The 27,550-nt window shown below is 41.9% G+C and overlaps 1 protein-coding gene across 1 annotated transcript in view; it reads right to left on the reverse strand.

Annotated features, from left to right (window-relative positions):
• The window catches only part of LOC309541664 (cytosolic phospholipase A2 epsilon-like), a 46,714-nt gene extending 25,472 nt beyond the window's left edge, over positions 1-21,242 (reverse strand). Inside the window, exons 1-6 of the mRNA XM_082239787.1 lie at positions 21,136-21,242; positions 20,768-20,800; positions 8,854-8,929; positions 3,966-4,102; positions 2,573-2,704; positions 928-968 (exon numbers count right to left, since the gene is read on the reverse strand). Coding sequence (XP_082095913.1) covers positions 928-968; positions 2,573-2,704; positions 3,966-4,102; positions 8,854-8,929; positions 20,768-20,800; positions 21,136-21,162 — 446 coding nt within the window. The 5' untranslated portion in view covers positions 21,163-21,242. The remainder of the gene's footprint in view (positions 1-927; positions 969-2,572; positions 2,705-3,965; positions 4,103-8,853; positions 8,930-20,767; positions 20,801-21,135) is intronic.
• Positions 21,243-27,550: the final 6,308 nt, after the last annotated feature.

Raw genomic sequence — 27,550 nt, forward strand, 5'->3', positions numbered from 1 at the left:
TCCCAAAGCTCCTGGGACTAAGGTCATTTGCAGTTAGTGCCATTTTTAATAAACAAAGACACACAATTTAAAATATTTTGAGGTGAATTCCCTTCCAGGCATTTTTAAGACACAAAGAGTAAAACATAAGCAGAGTATAAATGGGTTCCGGTTTTATGTGTTTCACCTGTTTCTGGGATAAAAATGCTATAAGGAAATAAGACACCACTATGCAGCCAGTTTTTCAGCCTGAAGAATGATACCTGATAGTGAATATACTAATCCAAACAGGGTTGGAACACACAGAGGGCCAAAGACTGAGGCCACCACAGAACCAATGTACAGTTTCACAGCCACTCTTTCAGTGGATAACATTCTCTGAATTTTAGTATAAAAAATAAAAATCCTGGGACCAGATTCAACTAAGCTATTCTGCTAATGGAAGCCAGTGCAAAGTCTTACAAGTGCAAGAGGGCTTCTCCCACACACTTCCCCTCAAAGTGCTACCACATCATTACACCAGATTTCATTAGCATGGAAGAAATGCTTTTGAATTTGCATTTTTGAAACCTGCCATATTTTGAATTGGCTAGCCTTTTTTTTTTTTTTTTTTTTTTGCTTTGCTTTGTATTTTGTATCCTATTGTATGCTCATAATTCAGCTCAAATGCTGATGGTAAAAAAATGAGCCTCTTTTCGGTTTCATTGACTAATCTCAGCACAGCTAATTTCTCTCACCAAGGCAAACACACCAGCAAATAACAGATTCCTAAGCCACACAAGAAATGTGTTTGCAGAAGCCCTGCTAATCGACAATTAAAACCACAGTCTCCCCAACATCTGTGTTACACACAAACACACAAATTAAATTATAATTGCCTCTTATAGCCGCAGTGATGCGATTCTGCACATAAATTATAGCCTTTGCAATATTAAGAGTTGTACTCACATGGGCTGTAATGTGAACTCTACCTCCAACTCTTCCTGTGTCTAAAAAAAATAGGAAAAAGAATGACTCCTCCCTATACAAAATCTCCTTTTCTACATATCCATTGATAATTTTTTTATTTTTGGCACTTTACCCTTCTCCCAGCTTGTAGAGTCAAGTAATGATTATGCCTCATTATCATAAGTATCATTTTATGTGTTCACAGTATTTCAGTATCAATGTAGACACTGTTTGGATGCTACAACCTTAGTTCCTTCCTGAAAACAGTCCCACTAGTTCTCCTCTCCTTTCAGGCCCATGAGGAGACAGGAAGCTTCCATTTCCAATTTTAAACAACCCAGTATTCCCCATGACATTCAAACTTGGGGGACTTTGATTTGTTTAAATTATGGTTAGTGAAATTAAACCAGGATCTGAATGTTCTCAAGCCATGGTTTAAACAATCCACACTTCCCAGAGTTCAGATGTCACAAGGAATACCAAGTTCTTCTAAATCAGGAACAATGTATTCCAATCTCCTCTGGTACACAAAATAAGTTAAGAGGGGGATTAAGCAGACGTATAAACATAGCAGTAGACCATGGCTTTCCCTTACGTATGAGCTGAGCTAATGTAAGTTTACATTTGGAAAGTTACATTTGGAAAGTCACACTTGTGTATCTGAACATAATTCAATTATTCCTTCAGCTCCAGAAAGTGTGTTCTTGACAAAGTTGATTCTAAAAGCAGTGAAGAAAAGTAGCAAGTACATTTCTTGTTTGTAACAATATGAAACACAATATTATTTTGTTTATCATACTCACTCTAAAGGATTCTAATACAATTAAGCTTTAGTGACTTATTTTATAGTTCCATAATTAATAATAAAAATAAATTAACTAGACAACCATGAATATATTGGATTTTCATTTCCCCCACTGACAAGCTCCATGATTTTCAAGAACTTCTATGTTCTTTTCAGCCCAATTGTAATTTAAACTTTGAAGAGAGTTTAATTTTGAAAAGCCATTTAAGCAATAATTTGGCTATCAACATTATACATGAGCAAAATCAGCAAACAGGTTTACTCTTTAAAACGCACACAAATGACCAAATGTTGACAAAACTTAGTTTCTGAGTGCCAAAATTTCTGAGAAGTTCACACTTTTGGTCATTATCATATCAGCCTGGGTGCCCTGGAAATGTTATTTAAAAATCCACACATGAATCAAAATGCAATAAAGCGAGTATTTAATGAAGGGTGAAGTCCAATAATGCAATAATTACATGAATGCATGTAAGCATCTAGGCTCCCAGATAGGAAAATCCATCTACTTTGCTCTCTCATCTGGTCCTGCTGCTTCTACAATGCAGAGACCTAAACCATGGTTGGCATAGGACATCATCTGAACCCAGAGTTATGGTTTGACTTACTCCAGACAAACCACAAAGTTTGTTGGAGGGCTACATCCCTTGGTTTGTCTTGAGGAGATAAACCACGAGCCATGGCTTAGCTCACTGCAACTGCAGAACTAGAAGCTGAGCAAAGCAAGAGTAATGTCCTTTAAGCAACAGTTTGACTTAGTGCTCCATGGAAACTGAGCCAATATGTCACAGGCATGCAGTTGTTTCACTGTATATTTCTCAGTGTAATTTCACCACTCACTGCTGGATTCAAGTTGAAGTTCACACGACTAGTTCGCCCAGTTTGCAGTTTACCGACATCAAAGAGAACTGTGAAAAGGTGGTCATCTTTGGTGAATGTATCTTCATCACAGACTTTTAGCTCCAGAATATTCTAGTAATAGAAACACATTGTGATAATAATTCTTTTTAGAAAACTGTATTTTGAGTTTCAAAGAAATGACAAATGAACTATGCAGGCTAGCATATGCAAGTTCTGTTTCTTTGGGTCCATGAGGGATATGTAAATAAAGCAGCCTATCCTTCTGGTTCCTCACTCCCAGTGGCGTAGCGTGGGTTGTCAGCACCCGGGGCAAGGCAAGTAATTTGCGCCCCCTAACCCATGGATTTGCACACCCTAACCCTAACCCCCAGATGTTGTGCCCGGTGCGGCCGGCCCCTCCTGCACCCCCCACGCTACGCCACTGCTCACTCCTAAAACTTATAGGCCTCTCCTCCATAAGCTGCGTTTTAAGATGTCAACTCCAAATATCATCCATTTGGGAGGTAAATTTGATCTCTATCTGGGGCAACTCATTCCCATGGAGAAATTCACTTATGTTCTTTGCTGCTCTCTTTTCAGAAGCAGGTAAAGAAATTTTGGAGACTGCTATTTTTCTATTGTTTTATATAATTTTCAGCTGTGCTTTTATATTGTTTTAACAATGCATTTGCTTTTATTTCACTCTGTAAACTGCCTTGTGAAGATTGCTATTGTAAGACAGTCTGTAAGCTTATTTTAGTTTTGTTTAAAAGCATTTATAAATGTAAACTTGAAAAAATGAATGAAATTCTTAATTTTAATCAGCAGTGTTGCACACTTTGGGAGTTCATCTTATGTGGGGGGGATTACTAAAGGAAAATGGCCACATTTTGCCTGCATACTGCTTAAATTATTATTATTTTTAATGCTTTGGGTCACTATGCTCATTCAGGGTGGAATCCATTTGGTTCCCTTGTGAGATGTTGCAGTGTGGACTGCTCCTGCTCAGGCTTCCAGCCAGCCAGATCAGCCTTCTTCCAGGATATTCCATTCCATTCCATTACCCGTCTATCCCAATTTTCTCAGCCCCCCACCTGACAGTTGTTATTCCATGTCTGCTGAGCATGATCACTCTTTACTACACTGTTTTGTGGTGGGTTCCCTGTCCATCCGTCCGTCCCGTCCCCCCCCACACACACATAGGTTTTTTCACTAAATATATTTTGGGGTTTCTGCAACCCTTTGAGTTCCTCGAAACCCACTGCCACTTCCCTCTTGCATGCAGATGTTGTCCCAGACTCAGAGAATGAGTTTGGGAATAGTATATAAGATTCATTTGTTAACAGAACCTAATTAGAATGACCAACATGGGGGGAAATACACATGGTCTCACCTTTACACGGCTGTCAATCCTGTAGCAAAAGGATTGATTCCACACTGGATTTTTACTGTTGGAAACAGTTATGGTCCGGACTTTTTCACTTGTAGCAGTTGGCAAGGATAGACACACGTAGCAATCAGATTCAGTAACTATAGAATAAGATGATAAATTATATAGGAGTCCTTCAACGCTGAAACAGATAGGGCATTACTAAGGCCTCATTTGCATTATAAATTTACAGCAGTATCATACCACTTTAACCAGTCATGGTCCCCCCCCCAAAAAAAAGTAGAGCTTGTTAAGAGACCCATATTCCCCTCCCAGAGCTACAGTACAGTTTCCTGGGAGGAGGAACTGTCTGTTAAACCACTTAGGGAATTGTAGGTCTGTGAGGGCAATAGGGAAGGGTGCTGGAGTCTGACTCAGGGGATGGGGGGTAGTGTTTGGTGGGGATTGGTACCAGCCAGGAGGCAAGAATCAGAGGCAGGAGGCAAGCTTCAGAGCTAGAGGAAGAAGAGGAAAAGGCAGGCCAGGCAAGTGAAGGGCTGGGTGCTTCCCCACCCTCCCCTGCACCACTGTCTCCCAGAATTAGGAAGGAACTGAAAAGGGATGTGCAAAGGAAGTTTCCAAGCAGGCACCACCATGGGCTGCATGCACACAGCCCATTGGCAGGGAGGTACATAAACTGGTGGGGAGGGCTGGCCCTGTTTCTACAACTGCTCCATAGAGCACAGACCTGGAAATAGCTGCCTAACCATTCAGTAGCATAGCGTGGGTTGCCAGTGTCCAGGGCTGCGCAGAGGAGAGAGTAGGAGGGAGGGAAATGGAGGAAGTTAGCATGCACATTCAACTGTCTAACAGCATCCACATCACCCGGGAGATCGCAGCAACAGAGATGAGAAAATAAGAGCCATTCCATTGACTGGAAAGGCCACTTCATGGAAAAGCAGCTTTCAACAGAGCCCAGCATCAGAAGTGCACAGCTGTATTGAGGCAGCTCTGGGTGTTGAAATTTTGTGGCCCTAATAATTTTGAGCCTGAGACAACTGCCCTTGTGCCATCCCCATGCTACACCACTGTAGCTCTGAGCCCAGCTTTGGCTGGGGAGGGCGGGATATAAATAAATTATTATTATTTATTATTATTATTGTTGTTGTTGTTGTTGTTATTGTTATTAATAATAATAATGACTACTACTACTACTACTACTACTACTACTACTATTGGTGTGCGTAGATATCCAGAGCTGTAGAAGTGACTGTGTTATCTTTGACAACAGATATTTAACTATCTGCCTTATGTATTCCTTTGGCTGAGAAGCACCCCGACAGAGAGAATCAAAGCCTTCTGGGGTATTAAGGCTGTGAGCCCCTCCATCATAGGTTCAGGTTGTATATATGTGTAAATAAACCATATATCATAAAGACACCACAGTCACCACTGTCCATTATTCTGAAGAAACCAAACCTTGGGTAATCTCACACCACACAGAGATTGGGGTGGCATGTAACAATAATGTCCAAACTAGCCAAAATTCCAGTGTCCTTAAATCTTATTATATATAAGTAAATAATATATACTGTTTATATAGATATTATATACAATCTGTATTATATACTTTTTGCCAAAGGTTTAAAAATACCTGTTCATAAAGGGCTTGAAAGAATCCACCTGTACCATTTGTCTCAATCTTTAGGTCTCTCTCTTACATAATTGCAGCTTCCTATTACATCACCTCTTTCCTAATAAGCATATCATTTTGTCATCACTAGCCAGCACTTAAGAGCTTTGCATTTTTACATGTACAAGAAAAGACATTTTGCAGAGTGTTGAACTCGTATGTGTCCAGTGACTGGCAATTAATTGCCATGTAGCAATGTAAGTCAACAATAATGAATCACTTGGCGGCTGCAATCTTTAAAGGAGTCACACTCGTTTAGCATTGTCTTGAATATGTAATACCTTGGGTGTTAATTTAAAAAGCCACATCCCCACCCTTCTATCCCACTTAATGCTCATCAGCATGGATCCAAAAACAAGAAAGCTCAGAGAAGGAAATAATCCTCTTGCCTCCACCTGCCTTACCCCATCGCCAGCTGTGCCCCTAAAATCCTCTGGTGGGTTGTGGGCCTTTATAAACAATGCAGGCTGGAGCACAAGAAGCTGGTGGGGGGGAGGGAGGAAAGGGATGAGAAACTTTTCTTCCATGAACTTCCTTAAGTTAACTGGAAGGCTCCAGGCTGGGAAAGGCTGCCATAAGACAATAACAAATTGGCTTATTGGGAAGGGGGGAGCATTCAGATGTGAGGAAACAGGAAGCCAAGCTTATTTGTGGTTTCCTAATTTGTTTCTCCCATTCATTCCTGGTGAGCAGCAAAATGGGAATGATCACGGAGCATGTAGCAGCATGCTGCTGACACACAAGAAGAACCACAATGAACCAGAAAACTGGGCTTGGTCATTATGACATGTGAGCATGACCATTGAAGTCCAAAAGTGGGGTGGGGGTAGAAGGCTTTATCCCATGAAGCAAGGAGGAGCAGGAATGTGGGGCTAGAGGATGAAAACTCAATATTCCTACTTGAGCATAGTGAAACCATTGGTCAAAGCAGATCACCTTCTCCTTCTCCCTGTGGGTGGCAGGATTAGGAAATCAAACGTTGCCTTTGGATCCTGTGTTGCTGCCAAATGACACAACTGCCGTCCCCGTGTAACAATATATGAAACAGCAATGTTAAGATGTTTCATGTTTCTGTAATGCCACAGAGTGGCAATTGACTCATTGTTACAATTAATAAGTCATTACTTGACTTATTTCTATAAGCAGGAAACAAAGTGTGGTGGAGTCACTGGGGCATGTACTGTATCATGTTCCTAATAGCTATGAAGTATTCTGCCTGTCGGACAACATATCTGTCTGCCCCAGGTGTCTAAAATGAAAGGAAGTCACAGAGATAACCGGGGCCAAACATTTGCAACGAAACCAGAAATAACTTGTTTTCTACATATAACCCTAGAAGACAAACCTTTCCATAAGGAATCATATTTTGAGGATCGGGTGGTGGGGAGCCATTAAAACTAAGGATGCTTTTTCCATGGGGCTTCATATATTTAGGTTTTGTTTTGTTTCAATGGAGTTGTTTTTAAAGGACTCCCTTGACAATCAAACATTATTCAGAAAGGATGGATGAGAATTGTCATTTGAAGGTTCATGGAATCTGGTGGACAGTGTGGATTTCTTTTGCAATGATAACTGTGGTATGGAACTGGGGTGTGCACCAACCACAAGATTCAGTTCACAACCTGATTTGGTACTTCAGACAACAGCTTGATTTGTTCTGAAGCACTTGTTCTGTCAAATACAAATCCTGATTTTGGAAGAAGAAGAAGAAAATGAAGCATCATGGCCTTCCTGTTCACTAAATTCCAACCCACTGCTCCCTCCATTGGTGGAGTAGGAGTAGAGGCAGCAGCAACTTCTGGCGGGATCTCACCAAAACCTCACAAGACCTCACGGTGTGCACAGAATCTCATAAGATTTTGGTGAGAAGCTGCCACTGTGCAAGCTTTGTAAAGGAAGTGGCAGTGTGGGCAGAATTCTACCCCTGTGTAAGGTCAAGTAGAAAGTATCTTTCAGATGACTCTGGTGGTCTATCTTGACTCAGTCCATGTTCCTCCTTCATCATATAGATGCCAGCAGGATCTTGAGGGATCATGACAAGTCTTCTCTTGCCGATAGACCCACTCCAGAAATAAGGGAACCCTTTGCAGATATTGCATGAAGACTGAATGCTCAATTTACCAAAGCAGTAGCAACTTCAACAATAGTGTTATACATTTTGGGGACCCCAAAAACCCTAGAAATTAATAAATGGTAAAAATTTTCATTATCTGGAGTACTGAAGCAAAGATTGCAGGCCAGTGGAAAAATACAAGCTAAGCTTCCTTTCCAAACCTCACCTGGGATAGAGGCATTAACATGACAAAAGGTTTTTAATCTGTTGGGAGCCACCCAGAGTGGCTGGGGAAACCCAGCCAGATGGGCGGGGTATGTATGTATGTATGCATGTATGTATGTATAAATAAATAAATAAATAAATTGCCCATCTAAGAGGACTCTTGGGCCTGGGCAGACAGAAGATTGCCAGGGTAACTGGGTGTGAGATGACAAGAAAAGGGTGTCTTTAGAAAGATGTGTTGGGAAGAAGGGGGAGAAAAAAAGACAGAGATCCATCTTGGGCAGGATGGCTGAAGGCTGGCGGGCTGAGAGAGATGCTTTTGACTCCTGTTCAAGCCCTACTTGAAATGACCATGCTGTAAGATCTGGACTCTCTCCGTGCAGACTGATGTTGTAAATATGTGAATAAACCATATTTCTTAAAGCTATGACAGTCTCTGCCACAACTTCAATTCTCCTGGAGTGGATTTTTCTGTGAAAAGGCTTGAGAGCTCAACTGTGCTACTAATTACAAATTTCCAGTTTGATCATGTGCACAAAGGCATCCTGTTCCTTAATTCTTAGCATATGGCTAAGTGGGACACATTTCTGTTTACTCTGCATACAGTGCGCTCCCACCTCTGGTTTGGGAAGCAGGGTGCACACAACATTAGCCCCAATCCATACATATCCTGTATCTGTCCTGGCATTTCTTATGCAGTGTTGTATTTTGATTCATTTCCCCCCAAAAGCCAGCTTCAGTCTGGACTGAGAAAAAGAAAAGCTTCATTGCATGTTAAGCTGGTAAGGTGTACACAGCCTATGGCTGCCCAGCTGAGCCACAATTTTGTACCTAGCTGTGGTTGACCAACCTCAGGGTTCTAGCAAAAACAAAGTAGACCTGCAAGTCTGCCCACCCAGCTCTAGAAGGATGGAATATTTGGCAGCAACAGAGATACTCACAAATATCTGCCTTCTGGATATTCCTGGCTCTCAGTATTCTTATTGTGAGGAGTCTGAAAGGAGTTTCTTCTTTGTGCTGATATAAAAAAGCAACAATAAGTGAATGGACATGGGGATTTGAGGGTGCCCATTAACATGCATATATACAAATAGGATGGGAAATGAATGACATAGCATAAAACAGGGGAAAGTTTTGCTTCTGCAATTTGGTGATTTCTCACTGATGCAATACAGTACTTCACAAAACACCTGCCCTGTTTGTATTGCATATTTTAGAAAAAAGTGTTAAAGAGTTAGAGAAACAAATAAGCAGAAATTTATTAGTCAAGCCTCACAACCCCAAGCAGGAAACATTTCTCTGAGTGTCATTTCTAGCCAAGGAGAGTCCTTATGAGACCTCTCCTCTTTAATAATAATAATAACAATAATAATAACAATAATAATAATAATAATTTATTATGTATACCCATCTGGCTGGGTTTCCCCATCCACTCTGGGCGGCTTCCAACAAAACACTAAAATACAATAACCTATTAAACATTAAAAGCTTCCCTAAACAGGGCTGCCTTTAGATGTCTTCTAAAAGTTTGGTAGTTATTTTTCTCTTTGACATCTGGTGGGAGGGCGTTCCACAGGGCGGGCGCCACTACCGAGAAGGCCCTCTGCCTGGTTCCCTGTAGCTTGGCTTCTCTCAGCGAGGGAACCGCCAGAAGGCCCTCGTCGCTGGACCTCAGTGTCTGGGCAGAATGATGGAGGTGGAGACGCTCCTTCAGGTATACTGGATTGAGGCCGTTTAGGGCTTTAAAGGTCAGCACCAACACTTTGAATTGCACTCGGAAACGTACTGGGAGCCAATCTTTGATAGTGAGCCTTCTGCATCACTTCCCAAAGTAGGGATCTCCACACACACACACACTTGGGGAAGGTAGAGAAGGGAGGACCTGCTGCAAACAATGGCTCAGCAGAAGAGCAGGTAGAGAAGGAGCTGGATATATGAGTCTCCGACTCCTCTGTGCTTTTGCAGGGTTAATAGCTCCTCACTGAGCTCACTGGGCTTCCGGCTCCAGAAATCTTCCTGACTCAGCTACTGCTACAGCCCTGACTCTGGCTCCAGCCTCATGGACTCATTAAAAGTAAAACAAGTCTATCAGTGACAACAAGCAAACAGCTTGTTCCTTGCTGCACAAGTTCATATCTGTGCATCTAGCAGCTTCGCTGCTTCAATTGTTTTAACTCTGTGTGTTTTTTAAAAAAAAAAATATGTGGGGTTTTGTTACTGTTGTTTTTTTCTTGAGGGGAGATGTGCCTGGGAAGAGCAGGGGCCCAATTGTAAATGCTGGTTTTGACCTATAAAGCCTTAAATGGCTCAGGACCGCAATACCTCAATGACCACCTCTCTCCTTATGAACTTACCCGGACCCTGCAATCATCATCTGAGGCCTTTCTTCAGGTCCCTCCTCCATGAGAGGTCTGGAGGGTGGCACAACAAGAATGGGTCTTTTCAATAGTGACTTCCTGATATGGAATGCCCTCCCTAGGGAGGCTCGCCTTGCACCTTCGTGCAATATCTTTAGGCGCCAGGGAAAAACATTCCTCTTCTTTCAGGCTTTTGGGTAATTTAACAATCTATGGCCTTTTAAAGGGGACATGGGTGGCGCTGTGGGTTAAACCACAGAGGCTAGGGCTTGCTGATCAGAAGGTTGGTGGTTCAAATCCCCGCAATGGGGTGAGCTCCCATTGCTTGGTCCCTGCTCCTGCCAACCTAGCAGTTTGAAAGCACATCAAAGTGACAGTAGATAAATAGGTACCACTCTGGCAGGAAGGTAAACAGTGTTTCCACGCGCTGCTCTGGTTTGCCAGAAGTGGCTTATTCATGCTGGCCACATGACCCGGAAGCTGTACACCAGCTCCCTCAGCCAATAAAACGAGATGAGCGCCACAACCCAGGAGTTGGCCACGACTAGACCTAATGGTCAGGGGGCCCTTTACCTTTATGGCCTTTGAAACTGTGGGAAAGGTTATGGTTTTTGTTTGTAATTATGTTAGATATTTTTGTGTTTTTATATTGTAAACCACCCTGTGATCCTCAGATGAAAGCTGGTATAGCAAATTAATAAATAATAACATAAACAAACAATGATGATGTAATCTGTTGTTGCAAACTATGTTTCCCCAGGCTCGTGCTAAAACACATTGGAGACAAACCAAAGAAACATGAGCCCACAGAGCCTGACTGATTTGCTCAGAAGTCTCTACTGGATGAATCACAAAGGAATTCTCCACCTCCTTCAATTGCCCAATTTCATTGTGTTGTTCTGCCTCTGTGGTCTGAATTTCAATTCGGTGAACTTCCCACACAATAATCAATGTGGTGCAATGCTTCACAGCACAATGCTGGAATTAGTGTGGTGCTTCACAACATACTGCTGGAATTGGTAGGAAACTGGGACGAGGCAAGATATGGTGGGATTTCAAACCCTGTGGTGTCATGCTGACACCACAAGACGGAATTACCGCACCATGTCCAACCTGATGGGAAGAGCTATCCATTTGGAAATCACCATGTGAATCAGCCATGACTGTCATGTTCTGTTGCACTGTTTGCCAGTGACTATTACTAATAGTGGCTATTACTATTACTATTACTATTATTATTACTAATATGAAATGTGAGGGACTACCAGTGCAAGTTTAGCCAATCAAACATAAAGCTTAAAAAAAGTTAAAGAAGACTGCATGCTGTGTGTTGAAAGAAAACTAGATGAAAATGATGTATCGTTGGTATTTAATACCAAGCAAACTGGCAAAGATGTATAAAACTAGTTCAAATGTTTGCTGGAAATGTAAAAAAGAAGGAAGGTACTCTTTTCCATATGTGGTGGGTATGTGATAAAGTAAAGGTGTTCTGGGAAATGATCTATAATGAGTTAAAGAAAATGTTTAAATATACATCTGTTAAGAAACCAGAAGCCTTTTTGTTAGGTATAATAGGAGAAGAGCTACCGAGGAAAGACAAACAATTATTTATGTATGCAACAACAGCAACAAAAATATTACTAGCCCAGAAATGGAAGCAAGAAGATCTACCATCAAAAGAAGATTGGCAAACTAAGCTAATGAACTATGCAGAAATGGCAAGACTGACAAGGAAGATCAGAAACCAAGGAGATAAAGTATTTGAAAAAGAATGGAGTAAATATTTGAATTATTTAAAAGACCATTGTAAGCACTTAAAATTATTGGCAGAATTGTGAAGAGCTTGTATTGTGAATGTTTATTATAAGATTTTTTTTTGCATATTTGATTCAGAACTGGTATATTAATACATGCAGTTAATTGGGAATTATTTTAGAAACCCATGGAGGGAAGGGAGGAGGTCTGAAGGTTAAATTGAAGTTGTAAAAAAAGATATAAAATATGGATGTTAAGGAAAATGTGAAAACAATAAAAATATTTATATATAAAAAAAATCAAACAAAGCTGAGGGTAAAATTCACTAAGGTGACAGAACACATGAGATCTCAGGAGATTTTGGTGAGCTCTTGTGAGCGCTCATTGGAAGCTGGCGCTTCATGGGCACTTCATTCAGGTAAGAAAGGTGTGGCAGGTGGGCAGCAGAGGCGTGCGGCATGCTCTCATTTTGCCTCCACCTGCAAAACGGAACACACCACCTCTGCGTCCCCTCTCCTCTCCCCATGCGCTCTTCTGGGGGTTCTGGGGATTTGACAGGACACTGAGCTGAGGAGAAAGGAAAAGCTCTGCTGAATCAGCAGAACATTTGCAAAAGTTTGTTCCAGCAGCTAGCCATCAGCTTTACCCTTTGAATCAGGCTACTCGGCTTCTCAATTTATTTATTTCTAGCTAGGAAAGCGTTCATTGTGTTTTAATCCTTAAACCTAAACCAAATTTGTGGATTTCTCTGGCAAGTCCCAGCCATCATAGTCAATGGTCAGGGATGATGCTGTGAGCCGCCCGGAGATCTTTGGATGAAGGACGCTATACAAATTTAATAAATAAAAAGGTACCTAATAATAAATAATGATAATAATGTCCAGCAACATCTGGAAGGCCACAGGTTCCCCAGCCCTGTCCTTGTGAAGAATAATGAATAATCTCTTATTTGTCCCTTGAATAACCTCTGCACATTGCTGTGATGCCATAAAAACTTCTCTTTTATGGAATTTTACAATTTCATGTACTATTTTGTATTTTTAAAAAGGCAATGAGAGGGGGGGAACAAACTAAAGCCCCCTTCCTTAAAAAGAAAAATGGCATTAGGACAGTTTCAAGAGGATATTAAAGAGGCTAAGCAGTGGTGTCCAAACATTTTTCAAAGAGGGCCAGATTTGATGAAGTGAAGGGCCATTAAAGTTGTTAACCTTTTTTTAGGGTTGAACTTATTGAGAGTTTTTTAGGATTTTACCCAAGGAAATAAACTGCCGCAGGGGCCTGATTAAACCAAAACGGACTTTGGACATGCCTCAGCTAATGAGAAGCGTCTAATCAGTAATCCCCCAACCTGGTACAACAGGCAGAAATACACTGGACTGAACTTGCTAGGAATAAATGTTTTGGTTTCAAGGCATTGGAGTCCTGGACGTGGATGGTCTACAGTGGACAGGATGCTGCTATAGTTGTGTTTTTATCACCATTTATTTCGTTATTTAAATATACTGAACCACAAATTAGGTCCAAAAGAAACTGGAAGCATCACACAGAAAGCGTTATTCAAAGTTTAATCACTAAAAACTACTTTATAATTGAACTTTGCAAGATAGCAGCATATGCAAAAAAAACAAGTAAGTAAAATGAAGATGACTATGATGACCCATTTAGGCCATTCACACCCACAAAGAAGTGCTTACATGTGTGCACATGAGCACTGGGCATGCTCCAGTCAAAGTAATGCACATGTGCAATGGCTATCTCAAATGTAAAAACTGCAATTTAAATGTGACTTAAATGAATGTGACTTAAGTTGCCAAATTGGATGGAAGCTGGCTTGAGGGAAAGCACATCAAGCCATAGTATCTCTCAAGCAGCTATGGGATAGATATGGATTGTGGCCAATATCATTTGTACACGACTTCAGACATTAGCATTGAGAGAACACTGGAGCCAAAGTGAACTGTAATGTTTACACAGGCTTAAAGGAAGCATGCAACATCTGTGTAGGAGATTGCTTTGCACTTTATTTTGTTATAATGTAAATTATTATAATCACAATATACCGTGCCTTGTGAAAACACAGACTGAAAATGCAATTTAATAGATCATTTCAAAGAGCTTCCATTTCTAAAGCAGTAACTGCATTAGTCTCTTAAATAAAAACAACAAGGGGGATTCTATCTAATGTAGCAGTAAATTAAAGTCACTTTGCACTATTCTTGTTCCACTGGCAAAATGTTGTTGTGCAAGAGAAGGTGAAACATGGGAGAATGAGTTCCTGCTTGTGCAAGTGTTGCATTCAATCCCTCTGTTGTGCAACATTAAAACTCACCCATCTGCCAGTGCAAGTACTTTTGCTCTACTAGACAAGAAATATTGGATATAGCTCAGAGTCTTGTGGTACTGTGAAGGATTTTGATTTTATCTTTTGTAGTCTAGAGCCTAGTTAATCAAATACAGTAACTGTTAGCTTGAGTTTCAGGTGTGTAGAGACACATATGGTTTAGAGAGGAGGAGTGTAAAAAGTGAGGTCAGAGGAAAATTAAGTACAGTGGACACTCAGGTTGCGAACATGATCCATGCAGGATGCACGTTCGCAACCCACAGCGTTCGCTATCCACAGCGGCGCGTCTGCGCACGCGCAGGTTGAGATTCAACGCTTCTGCATGTGCGCAACTGCTGAAACCCGGAAGTAACCCGTTCCAGTACTTCTGGGTTTCGGCGGTCCGTAACCCAAAAAAACGCAACCTGAAGCGTCTGTAACCCGAGGTATGACTGTATGATGATAAATTGCATTACTAACAGTGGCCATTCAGAAAACAGTTGTTGGTGATAACACAGCCAATCATCATCAACAAAAACGACAACAACATTGTAGAATTAGATTAAGAATAAGAGTAAAAACAATAAGAATTTTTAAACAAACTGTTCAAGCCTCTTGTTGAATTGCCATTGTTAACCATGGATTGCCACTCCTAATAACTTAATCATCACCATCTATGCCTTCTGCATTTCATTTTCCTTTGACCTCACTGTTTACAGCCTCCCAGCAGCCATACATAACATGTACACAACACTTTGTGTCAGTTGTAACTTTGCTGAGGAATAGGCAGTGGTATCATTTGCACTTACTACACAGGCTTGCATTACTTTAACCAAGCGCCCTCCAGATGTTTTGGTCTACAACTCCCATCAATCCCACCCAACATGGCTATATAGAGTGACATCTTGTCAAGTCAAGAGGTTTGATAAAACCCAATGAAAAACAGAGAGAGAGAGAGAGAGAGAGAGAGAGAGAGAGAGAGTGTCCTGAAGTTCTTTTCCCAAAGCTTTTGGGAAGCTGGAAACACTAGTCATTCTTATAAAACCCTAAGCATACAACAGCCCTCAATTATAATCAGACACCTATTTCTGGTTATAATCAAAAAATAAAACAGCACATAAGTAAGATGCTGAAGCTCAGAATTATGACACTCGGGAACTCATAACGTTTACCTCATCAACAACAACAACAACAAAAGGTGGGTGGCATGACCCCCAGAAAATTTCTTTGGATTTGATTTGAGCTAATTCAAATTCTAAGTCATTCTCAGTTTTTTAAGAAGCAACTTGGTTTATTTTCCAGCCACTCCAAAGCGATATAGACAGTCCAACAAATGATCTTAAAACTAAACCTTCGTTGCCGTTTAATCTTGAATTTATCCAAAAGCACTCCTCCCCCCACAACACTTAATGGTGCCTTGATACCATATTTAATTTAAAGTAACATGCTTCAATCTCTGTGTAAATTGGTACACCAGGAACAAACAAGCCCACAAAACCATATGCAATGTCTTCCTCAGTTTATGGTAGGCCTGCACAACTTGTGAAACATCAAGCAAATGCAATCTATCAGATATTTATAGCAATGCCCAGTAAACATTCTGAGGTCTGCAAAGAACACAATCAGGTGATTTGCAGACTCGCTACAAGAGACTGAATTGGACCTTTAAAGCCCAACATGGTTGAATCCCTGAGTTACCTTAGGCCATGTCTTCCCCTGTGTGATCCCACAAGGCTTTTAAGATCTACCAATGAGGCCCTGCATGCTGAAAACGTTGGTATGAATGGAGAATACAATTGTTTAATTTGGGAGGCCCATTCCAGCATCTTCAGAATTTGAAGTGCCATGGTTAGACTTGCAGCTAGGCAAGATTCACATAGAGGCATCCTTTGCATAAAGCAGTGGTGAGAAACCTGCAGTTCTCCAGTCTCCAGTCCCAAAACATCTGGAGGGCCGAGTTTGCCTATGCCTGAGTTAGGCTATCCCTGTCCAGATAGGGACATCGCTGGGCCACCAGCTGAAGCTGATGGAAGGCACTCAGGGTACCGCTAAATGAGCACCTTGCAGCTTTGAGATCACATCACAGAACATCTTGAGGAGTTTGCATGTGGGCTGGCACCTAATGCGGAGTAGGCTTAGACTTGATTGGATTCAATATTTTTCTACCCTTACCAAAAGCCTATTTCAGTTCCATCTCCTAGGAAACATTCATATATGAAGCAGGCTGATCCCAAGGAAACAGCAATATTACTACTGTATTATGATATTAGTTAGGGGTGTGCATCGGTTCTGTGTGGGTGTTAAATAAAACAAATTGGGGGGGATTGAGGTGGAAGCATGGTGTCAACAGCCCTCCTACATTGGGGCCAAACAAAGTCTCATGACTTTGTTTCTGAAATTTTTCATACCTTGTATCTATGTGTCCCTATAAATTGTTATGTTTCTCTGAGGTCATGAGCTATTCAATACTGAGGTTGTCCATAATGTTGCCTACAGAGCACTGTAGAGCTCTGAGTTTGTTGGTTTATTTTTAAAGCACAGCAGCAGAGGATATTTTTAAAAGTTTAATTTAATCTTAGAAAAAACCAAGTTCTTTCCCCACAAAAAGTCGCGGAACCTGTCTGCAATTTTGCTGGATTAATGCACTCTGAAAGTAATCCTGTGCCAATAAATTTCATCCATTTTTACCAAAAGAGGAAAAAGTTATAGCTGTTTTTAGATTCCCCATTATAGTGAATGGGGAATCACAGAAAGCCACTCCCGACATCAGGAGGGGGGAGTTGCGGGCTCACGCCCACCTTCACCCGCGTGGGGCTGGTTGCAGCCCCGTGCGATCTAGGGAATCCTCGGGCCGCATCATTTGCCTGGGCCAGCCAATCGGCTGGCTGCAGGGGCGGGGCTTGGGGTAATTTGCAGCCCGTGAACGCCCCTTTCCTTCTTCGATTCAGCTGCAGTGGGGAATCACAGAACTTCGTTTTGTACAAATCAGCTTGAAAACTGAAACACAGATCAAAACTGAGAGAGCTCAAAGCAACTCAGAAATTGATTGGATTAAAACAACAACAACCCCGAAACAAATACATGGTGAATCTTGGGGTCTCTGAACACCCTGAATATTAATTTGGCAATCTGTATAAGCCAATATGTTCCATTATGGTGTACTTTCTGTCAATCCCCCTGCCCCCTATGATTACAGTCATACAAGGGGAAAAGCAGTTATGAGCCTACTGACCCCCAATACTCTCACAAGTCTCCATTGCTATTTTTGCAGCCCCCTCTTTTAGAATTAGGTTCTAAATCACATGGGGACCCTTTCTGAGTAGAGCAGGTTCCCCAATGGAGATGTTCAGCCCCCAATACTTGGGGATCTGCAAGAATGAGGCTGTCCAGGGAGGCAGATCCACCAACTCATGCCTGCTCTCCCTCCTGTGAGATGGTCATGGGAGGGCAGAGGAGAACACAATAGGCCTCATATCAGTAATAATCCCATTCTTGCTGAATATTGTGATATTTCCACCACTACAGAGGACTTCAATATGGCCAGAATCATTTTGGGATTTACAACAGGTGTTCAGGCAAACAGAAGTGGTACAGAATGGCCGCTTACCGTCCTCCCAGTGCATGTGGCCTGATACGGTGCCTCCTTCCCCCCCCCAGACACGCCACGCTACCTTATCTGTCTTTCCCTGTCCCCCTCAGCTGCAGCAGATGCTGACAGGTTCCCGCCAAACCCATCCATTCAAAGGGGCCAATCTGCTCCGGCCCCGGGGGGGGGATGGGGAGTGGACCTGAGGGTGGCAAGGTTCCTTTGGGTCCATCCTCCATCAATTTGCCCAGCCAACCTCTCAGCACAGCATCCAGTCAGCCGGGAGCATCACCCACCCTTTCATTAATAGTTTATTACTGCTCTAACATTTCCTTTTCAGCTAGGAGGGCTTTGCTGTGGTCTTTTGACAGTTGCTGTATTCGGAGCTGGGAATGAATTTTCCCTGCTTTGCAAATTTCGCCTTCCCCTTAGCAGTAGTCACAACTTTGGCGGTTTAGGCCTTGGGCGGAATCCTATAGTCTTTCATCCAATTTGGGTGTGGTGAAATGGTGACTCACCCAGCCCCTGTTCTCTGTGGCAGTGAGAGGGGTCTGGTGGAGAGTCTCTGTCCCAAGAGCCACTTGGTAGGGCTAGTGGGCCTTAGAGCTTCCCTCGGCATTTGGAGGCCATCTGTGTAAACCTGCATTTTGTGATGGATTCACCCCCGAATAGACCCTGTCATGCCTCAGCCCCCCAGTAGGGGCGGGGCTGAGAGGGATATATGCCCAATACCTGTGCCAAGGCTTCCTACATCTGAAATCAATAAAGCTGTAGCCTTTCCCGCCCCAATCTGGCCACAGTGATCCATGCGACGGTCACCTCCAGGATTGACTACTGTAATTCGCTCTACACGGGGCTGCCCTTGAAACTGTCCCACAAACTCCAGCAGGTGCAGAATGCTGCAGCGAGGCTCCTCACGGGGTCTCTGCCATGGGAGCAAATTCACCCAGTGCTTTTCCAGCTGCACTGGCTCCCAGTGGAGTATAGGGTCAGGTTCAAGGTGCTGGTCTTGACCTTTAAAGCCCTTTGTGGCTTAGGGCCCTCGTACCTACAGGACCGCCTCTCCTGGTAGGCCCCGCAGAGGACCTTAAGGTCCATGAACAACCATAGTTTAGAGGTCCCAGGCCCTAAGGAAGTCAGATTATCCTCCACTAGGGCCAGGGCCTTTTCAGTGATGGCTCCAACCTGGTGGAATGCTCTGTCCCATGAGACCAGGGCCCTTGAGGATTTAACCTCCTTCCGTCGGGCCTATAAGACAGAGCTCTTCCACCTGGCCTTTAATTTGAATTCAGCCTGATCTTTTATTTCCCTTCCCTTTCCTACCCCTCCCCTTTTATGAAGATCACCTGCTCTGAGACCCCACAGCTAATTCTCCCCTGGCCTCCTCGCTGGACCAAGTAGGACCAATTCAGCCAGCTAGCCCTGGGGATTATCTAATGCTTATTTCCCCTAAATTGATTTTTGAATTTTATTGTTATTCATGTTTTTATACTGTATTTTATGCTGCTTTTATAATTAAGTGTTTTAAATTTGTTGTTAGCCGCCCTGAGCCCGGTTTTTGAACGGGGAAGGGTGGGGTATAAATAAACATTTATTATTATTATTATTATTATTATTATTATTATTATTATTATTATTATTATTATTTATTTTAAATCCCAGACAGTTGTTGTGTCCATTCATTTCCCACTCAATAGTTAGGCACGCCGGGTGGGGGACTCTGCGGCTGGACACACAAATAATTCTGAATTTTGTCCATCTTCACTGTAATAACTAAAACAGGTGTGTTGCAACCTACACAAGGCATTATCATCACACTCCTGAGTCTCTGATACAGGGATGGAGAACCTGCAGCCTTCTAGGTATTGCTGGACTACAACTCACATCATCATTAACCATGCTGGCTGGGGATGATGGGACCTGGAGTCCAATATCTGGAGGACTCAGTGCTTTTTTTTTCAGGGGGTACTCAAGGGTACGCAATACCGGCACCTCTTTTTTTGTTGTTAAAAAGTGTGGCTCATACTGTAACAGCCTCACAGTGAGCACCTATTTTTCTAGAAAAAAAAGCACTGAGGACCAGAGATTAGCCACCACTATTAGAGCATCTCCCAATTCTCAGAGAAAGAGGGGTAGTTCAGTTGTTTTCAACACTGGTCACCATTCATCAGTACAAAAACATACTTGTTCAAAGAAACAATAGGAAGTAACACCCCAATTAGTGTATCCCATATTACATATTATTGCTATTCTTTATTGGTTTTATTCTTGCAACTTTGATACAGCACTGGGGAGGATTATTGGGGGGAGATGGGATTCAGTACATCTCCCAATATAAAAAGATAAGCTTCTGAAAGGCCTTTTCCATATAATTTTTACAGTTGCACTATAGCCTGCTTTTCATGTGTAAAACCCGCTGAATGAAATGCTGCTCTCATTTGAGACAAACTATCTGGCATCTTTAAAGTTCCGAATTTTTTAAATCTAATATTCTCAGGCTAAATCCTGAATGCCCCTAAACAGAAAACACTGTGTAGAACCTTATATACTAACATACAGCCATATTTCCATGAAACAAATTGAGAAAGGAACAAAAACTAGGAGGAAAAAATCTATAATCAGAGACATTTTGAAAATGGAACAGTTCCCAAGAACAAAGTAAGAAACTGAGTGTGCTGGTAAGATCTGATGGACCACCACAACAATCAGCATTTATCCGTCTATACACTGTATTTGTGATTGAAATTATGTCACGTTTTCATCCTAATATCCACTCCCCTGACACACATCATAATAAACTTATGTTCTGAAGGTGTTTCCCCCCATTTCATACATACCGGTCTTGCCAAATTACGATTATTTGCTAAGCCCTAAAGAAAGAAAGAAAGAAAAATAGATTAAAAATAGCCACTCAGTGTTGTTACAAATTCCACCTACATGCATAAATACTTCACAGCTCTCCTACCAGAGTGGTTTGTTTAATTGTTTGTAAGGCTTCTCACTCGCTCTCAGGCTATATGTACCAAAGGGAATCAAACCAAAAGGGCAGAGATGAAAGGCAACTCTTTCAAGCAAGTACAGCACCTGTGGATTTGTTAAGTTGCTCAAACATGTTCTACCTACATTTGAAAGTACGCATAACGAGCTTCAGAACGGGCTTCCTACAAGCCCAGGCTGTTTGGCTTGATTTGCAAAGTTTTCTTACCTCAGGTGAACTTGAATTAGCCCCCATCGTGGTATCTGCTGCATATGTTCCAGTTGCTCGAAGTGGCGCTTGAGTGATAAAGTTCACAGCTGACAGTGCCTCCTGGGTGAAGTAGATGAGCAAGTGACTCATGACCCCACCCCTTTCTGAATTCCAAGGAATGAAAATAGCTCCCTCCCTATTTCCTTCAGTATCTTGAAGCCAGTCATTTGAGTTAATTGATGCTGAAGGTCCCCATGTTGTGACTTAAGTGGCTATAGGTCATTGTGGCCATACAACTTGGTTGATGAGAACATCCATTTAACTATTCAGCCTGTGTAATGAGCTCTCAAAGTCTAGGAAAGTTACGCTGTTTAAATGAAGCTGTGTGAACTACCTGGAGATGAAGCAGCTTGAGGTGAAGGACCTCTTTGTGGGAATCCAATACAAAGATGGTGGTTGTATTCCTGTATCTTTTCCCCTGGACTTCTCAGCATATTGAGAATGGGGAACCCTTAAATGTGCAAATAAATGTTTGGAAAATTATTTAAGTAAAGGCAAAGAAGAAAGATTGTTGATGGCCACTCCATGATCTTCCTCCACTGAAAAATGCAGGTGTTTGACTGACGTAGCCCTTAATCTGCATAACAAGACTTAACCAATAAAGATTTTATAGAACATTGATAAAGAGAATACTCCCATATTTGGGGGTGTTTATGAAAATGTGACGAGGACATAGAGAAGGCTTGGAGTTGAGTAACACAATCATCTACTTCCCCACTACAGAGATTCAAAGCTTGCCAAAAGTCTTAATGGCCAAAATATGAGGCCTTTTGGATTGAGTAGGTACAAAATATTAGTAAGCATTTAGCCAACATGTACATAGACCTAGTCAGCTGAAATTAATACAGGTCTAGAATCATTTATCTTGTTCTGAATTTTGTCCAGTTTGTGGCACACCAGTCCAGTCTATAAAAACGTTCATATTGCAGGAAACCATATAATAGCACCATGATGAACCAGGGAACATCATTCCCCTCCAGGTATAACAGGTGCCCATTATCTGCACTTTTCAGAAAAAAATTGATGTCATGTTTGTTCCAGTGGACTTTTCCAGCTGATTGAATGGATCTCTGCCATGGGTGCCATTTTTGTATTATTTTGCTTTTTGTGGTTTTAACTGGTTTGTGTGTTTTTTGCTATTTTTTATTGTACATCATCACACTGAGACTCTTGTGTGGAAGGCGATTAATAATACAGCTGTACCTCGGTTCTCAAACGTCTCAAAAGTCGAATGTTTCAGTTTTCGAACACTGAAAACCCAGAAATAAATGCTTCAGTTTCCAAAAGCTTTTTGGAAGTCGAACACACTACGTGGCTTCCATATTGATTTTTCCAGAAGTAAATGCTTCAGTTTCCGAATGATTCGGAACTCGGTCTTCTGAAATGGATTACGGTTGAAAACCGAGGTACCACTGTATATCATAGGAGCACCTCCATCACACAGTTATACCGGGATGGGACTGAAGTACAGCACCTGCATGTTTAGGAAACCTCAAAAATTGTTGAACTTTTTAAAGGAAAACCCAAAAGTTGTTGACCTTTTTCAGTAAAAGCTACAAGAATTTTTGAGCTTTTCCGGACATTTGCTGGATTTCTAAAAAATAATCCAGGACGCCATTTTCGGAAGTGAATTCCAGGAAAATCAAGATGTATGGCCATCATCCCTGAGCATTGTCCCTGCTGGCTACGGAAGTTGTAGTCTGAATATCTGAATGGCACCATGTTGGCTATTCCTGAGATATATTAACCAGGAAGGATAGCTCCTTCTTTCTATTTATGCACTACCAATCTTTTGCAACACAGTTAAAAGTGACAATTACTTCATAGCAGGTAGAAGCAGCTTAATGTCTTCCTTATCCATGAAAAGAAACATGCAAATAATTGCTTGGGGCCACCGTAGGCTCATGTGTCAACTTGTCTTATTTCTGTCAACTCAGTTGAATTTCTGTGCCTTGCCCATTAGTTCCCTGAACACAGCAACTAATAGTAAACGTACTTACATGGAAGGAAATCCCATTGACTATAGTGTACCAGTCTCAAGTTGGAAAGTTGGAAATTTTCCATTATGAATCCAGAATGTTCCACTGTTAATACAGAATCTTCATTTAGTTTCTTTTTATAGATAAGATCAACCACCAAATAAGAATCTCACCATGCTCTAAGTAGCAAGCAACCTCAAAGTATGAGAAATTTATTCCGATTCTGAGGTCCCCAGAGATGCCCCAAAACACTAGGAAACACTATGCTAAGGAAGATTTCAAACCTATTGCAGGGAGGGGGAGGCAGAGCATGAAAATAACCTCTAAATGTTTGGTACTAAAAAGAAGTAAAACTGGATTTTTTTTTTAAGTACACAAAGCTCACAAGTACATTGGTACCTCATGTTAAGTACTTAATTCGTTCCGGAGGTCCGTTCTTAACCTGAAACTGTTCTTAACCTGAAGCACCACTTTAGCTAATGGGGCCTCCTGCTGCCGCCGCGCCGCTAGAGCACAATTTCTGTTCTCATCCTGAAGCAAAGTTCTTAACCCGAGGTAATATCTCTGGGTTAGCGGAGTCTGTAACCTGAAGCGTATGTAACCCGAGGCACCACTGTACACAAAGATAAAGAGGTAAGAGCCAGGAAACTATCAAATTAGATAATAAGGCAGTGTTAACTTGCCCTTCACAAGGAAGAACCAGTTCCTGGTTGGTACAGGCAAGGCTGGCCTTACTATGAGCCACAATGAGCTTCATGGCTCAGATGGCAGATTGGGAGAGGTGTCAGTTTGTTGGTCCCTATCAGCCACATCTTGCCATGGCTACATCTTCACAGATGCTGCGGCTGCTTTTGTCATGTGGAGCCCTTGCCCCATGTCTTACTGTGGGGGAGAGGCCCTTCCTTACAGTGAGGCATTGTGGGTCCCAAAGACCCCATTGGGACTTCTTTCAAGAAAGAAGATTCTACAAGAATCTACAAGAAAGAAGATTCCACCTAAACATTAGGAAGAACTTCCTGACAGTAAGAGCTGTTCGACAGTGGAATTTGCTGCCAAGGTGTGTGGTGGAGTCTCCTTCTTTGGAGGTCTTTAAGCAGAGGCTTGACAACCATATGTCAGGAGTGCTCTGATGGTGTTTCCTGCTTGGCAGGGGGTTGGACTCAATGGCTCTTGTGGTCTCTTCCAACTCTATGATTCTATGAAATAGCTCTATGTTGTGCATAGTTGTCTGTGGAAAAATGCAAATGCACGGGAACCTACTCACAGGTAGAGGCTCCGTGCTATCAGGATACCCATGCGACCTCACCTCTCAGGCATGGAGAGGGCCTACCTGTGAGTAGTGCTCAGGAGTTCAAATACCACTGCTGACAATCACACATGGCATGTAGTTGTTGCAGAAAGAAGACCTGGTGGCAGAGCTGGGGCTAAAAGCACAGATCTGCTCCACGGTCAGCAAAGATATGCTCTAGCTGAGAGTAAGGCATGACTAGGGCTAGAGAACTCTCAATACCACCACCACCACCAAACCACAGCTCACAGCATTATCTGGAGGAAGCCATGACAGTTAAACTGGTAAAATACAATATGCATTAGTGTAGCTATCAACTATCTGGCTCACATGGATTGCAGTCCAACATGTTTATTCATAGATGCTTGAGCACTGTGTCTGCTGCTGAGCCTGTACTTTTCCTTCCCTGACTAAAGATCTCTTTCGCCCAAGTAAGACATCCACGTGCACAGTTAAAGTACACAACTTCCTCCCAAATAATTTTGGGAACAGTAGTTTGTTCTAATGGTAGTAAGGGGAAAGGTAAAGAACCCCTGGGTGGTTGCGTCCAGTCAAAGGCGACTATGGGGTTGCGGCGCTCATCTTGCTTCAGGCTGAGAGAGTCAGTGTTTGGCCCCAGACAGCTTTCTGGGTCATGTGACCAGCATGACTAAACTGCTTCTGGCGCAATGGAAACACAGTGACAGAAAGCAGAGCGCATGGAAACAGCGTCTACCTTCACACCTCAGCAGTACCTATTTATCTACTTGCACTGGCATGCTTTCAAATTGCTAGGTTGGCAGGAGCTGGGACAGAGCAACGGGAGCTCACCCCGTCGCTGGAATTCGAACCGCCAACCTTCTGATCGGCAAGCCCAAGAACCTCTGTAGTTTAGACCACAGCGCCACCCGTATCTCCATAATGATAGTAGGAACTGTAGGTCTGTGAGGAGGAAACTACATTGCCCGTGGTCTTTAGCAAAGAGTTGGATCTTAGATTTGTTATCATATATAGTTAAACTAGCACAATAAATGTCAAAAGCTAGTAAGTGATTCTGGTACAGTGGTGCCTCGCAAGACGAAATTAATTCGTTCCGTGAGTTTTTTCGTCTAGCGAATTTTTCGTCTTGTGAAGCACGAAATCCCATAGGAATGCATTGAAATTCAATTAATGTGTTTCTATGGTCAAAAAAAGTCCAAACAAAGCCAAATTTGTTACAACAAGAGTTTATTAAGTGCTCTTTAAAGCCACACATGCTGTAAAGAGCATTTAAAAAACTGAAGGAACAATAAATTAAGTTTCTAAACATGACAGAAAAACATTTAAAAATCAACAAAGTGTACAGTACATTTTCTAAGACTCTGGGGGACAACTCAAAGAAGGTTCCTCTTCCACACTTTGCTTCTTGCTGAAGAACCCCCTCAACTGTTCCCCCAGCCACCCACCACACAGAAATTCAAATCCAGAATTTTTTTTAAAAAAACAGCAGAGTGGCCCAATGGTCACAGAAAATCATAAAAATGCAGAAAAAAACCACACAAGCTTCCAGATTCTTGCAAACCCCTCCCCAACACCAAGTCCTTGAATTCCAAACACCCCAACCCAAATTCCAAAACCCCCCAAAAAAGTTTTAAAAGTTTAACTTACCAAATGGCTGCAAAAGAAGTTTTGGAAAAGCTTCAAAAATCACCAAAGTCTTCAAAAACCTCAAAAAAGGCTACCACACCGCGTTCTATGAGTTGCTCCTTGAAGTCAAGTCGCAACTGTATTAACGGTGTTAAGAAAAAGGAAACAAACTTGCAAGACGTTTTCGTTTTTCGTCTTGCGAAGCAAGCCCATAGGGAAATTCGTCTTGCGAAGCAGCTCAAAAAACGCAAAACCCTTTCGTCTAGCGAGTTTTTTGTCTTGCGAGGCATTCGTCTTGTGGGGCACCACTGTATATTCTGAAGCATGAAAGCAATCCAGCTTTATGGCCCTACAGTGGTAAAGGAAGTCTTGCAGAGGACAATTTAGGGGAGTGGGACTGTATAACATAGAGGTCAGAAGTCAGGTTGCTTTTTTTAATAAAAAAAAATGGACTGAAGAGTATAAAGACTGAAATATAGCCCTGTCTGGTTTTAAAGACACAAAGCAAAAACATGCATTTTAAAACCTTAAATATTATTACTGTTGTTAGTAGCATCAGTAGTTGCACTTCGGATGTGGTACGACCAAAGTGTAGATTCCTATAAAATGTGTATAATTCAAATTTGGGGGGGAGGGGCGGAGAGGTAGGTTGCATTACCAAAACAAAAAACAAAAAGTCTGCACAAAATGAGATCGGATGGACCTATGATTGAACATCAACAAAATTGAAATTGGATGTAATTATCTTTCTCTGTCCATCCATAGCTAGAAGATTTACACCAGTTTAGTTTGGGAGGGAATAGACTGAGGTGGGGGACTCAATAAAATGCTACTGTTATCACCTATTGAGGGCAAAACAATGGTGACAGCACAACACATACACCTAGCATAAGAGGGAGGAAAAAGAAAAAGCACTTTTAATGGGGGGAGGACTATATTTTTTTTAATAAAAAAATAAATATATTAAAGGTAAGTGTGTGTCCCCACACAAACACAAACACAAACATGTGCTGTCTCTTCTCAAAAAAATCTGATGTGCCCCCCCCCCGGATTTTGCCATTCTTGAATAGGACAGCAAAACTAGGATGACCATTTTACGTTCAGTTTCTTACATGTGCATGTACATCATTTTATTACTCAGTGCTTGATGACTGTACCTGAAAGTGTGTACTGACTTAATTGAAAAGCATTGTGGGTTACGTGATGTGACTGTTTTACCTGTTGTGATGGCTCATTCACAAATGCAACCAGTTGCTCAATTAGGACACATTTGCAACATACATTTAAGACATATTTAAACCACGTGGCTTCCCCCAAGGAATCCTGGGAACAATAGTTTACCCCTAACAGGTACACCTAACAGGTACACCTAACAGGTACACCAGCACCCATAACAAACTCATTTCCCCAGGATTATTTGGGGAGAAACCATGCGGTTTAAATATATGGTATGGCTGTGTACTAGACAGTGGTACCTCGGGTTAAGAACTTAATTCATTCC

Source organism: Podarcis vaucheri, assembly GCF_965113315.1.
Source record: "Podarcis vaucheri genome assembly, chromosome: 1".
NCBI classification, from domain to species: domain Eukaryota; kingdom Metazoa; phylum Chordata; class Lepidosauria; order Squamata; family Lacertidae; genus Podarcis; species Podarcis vaucheri.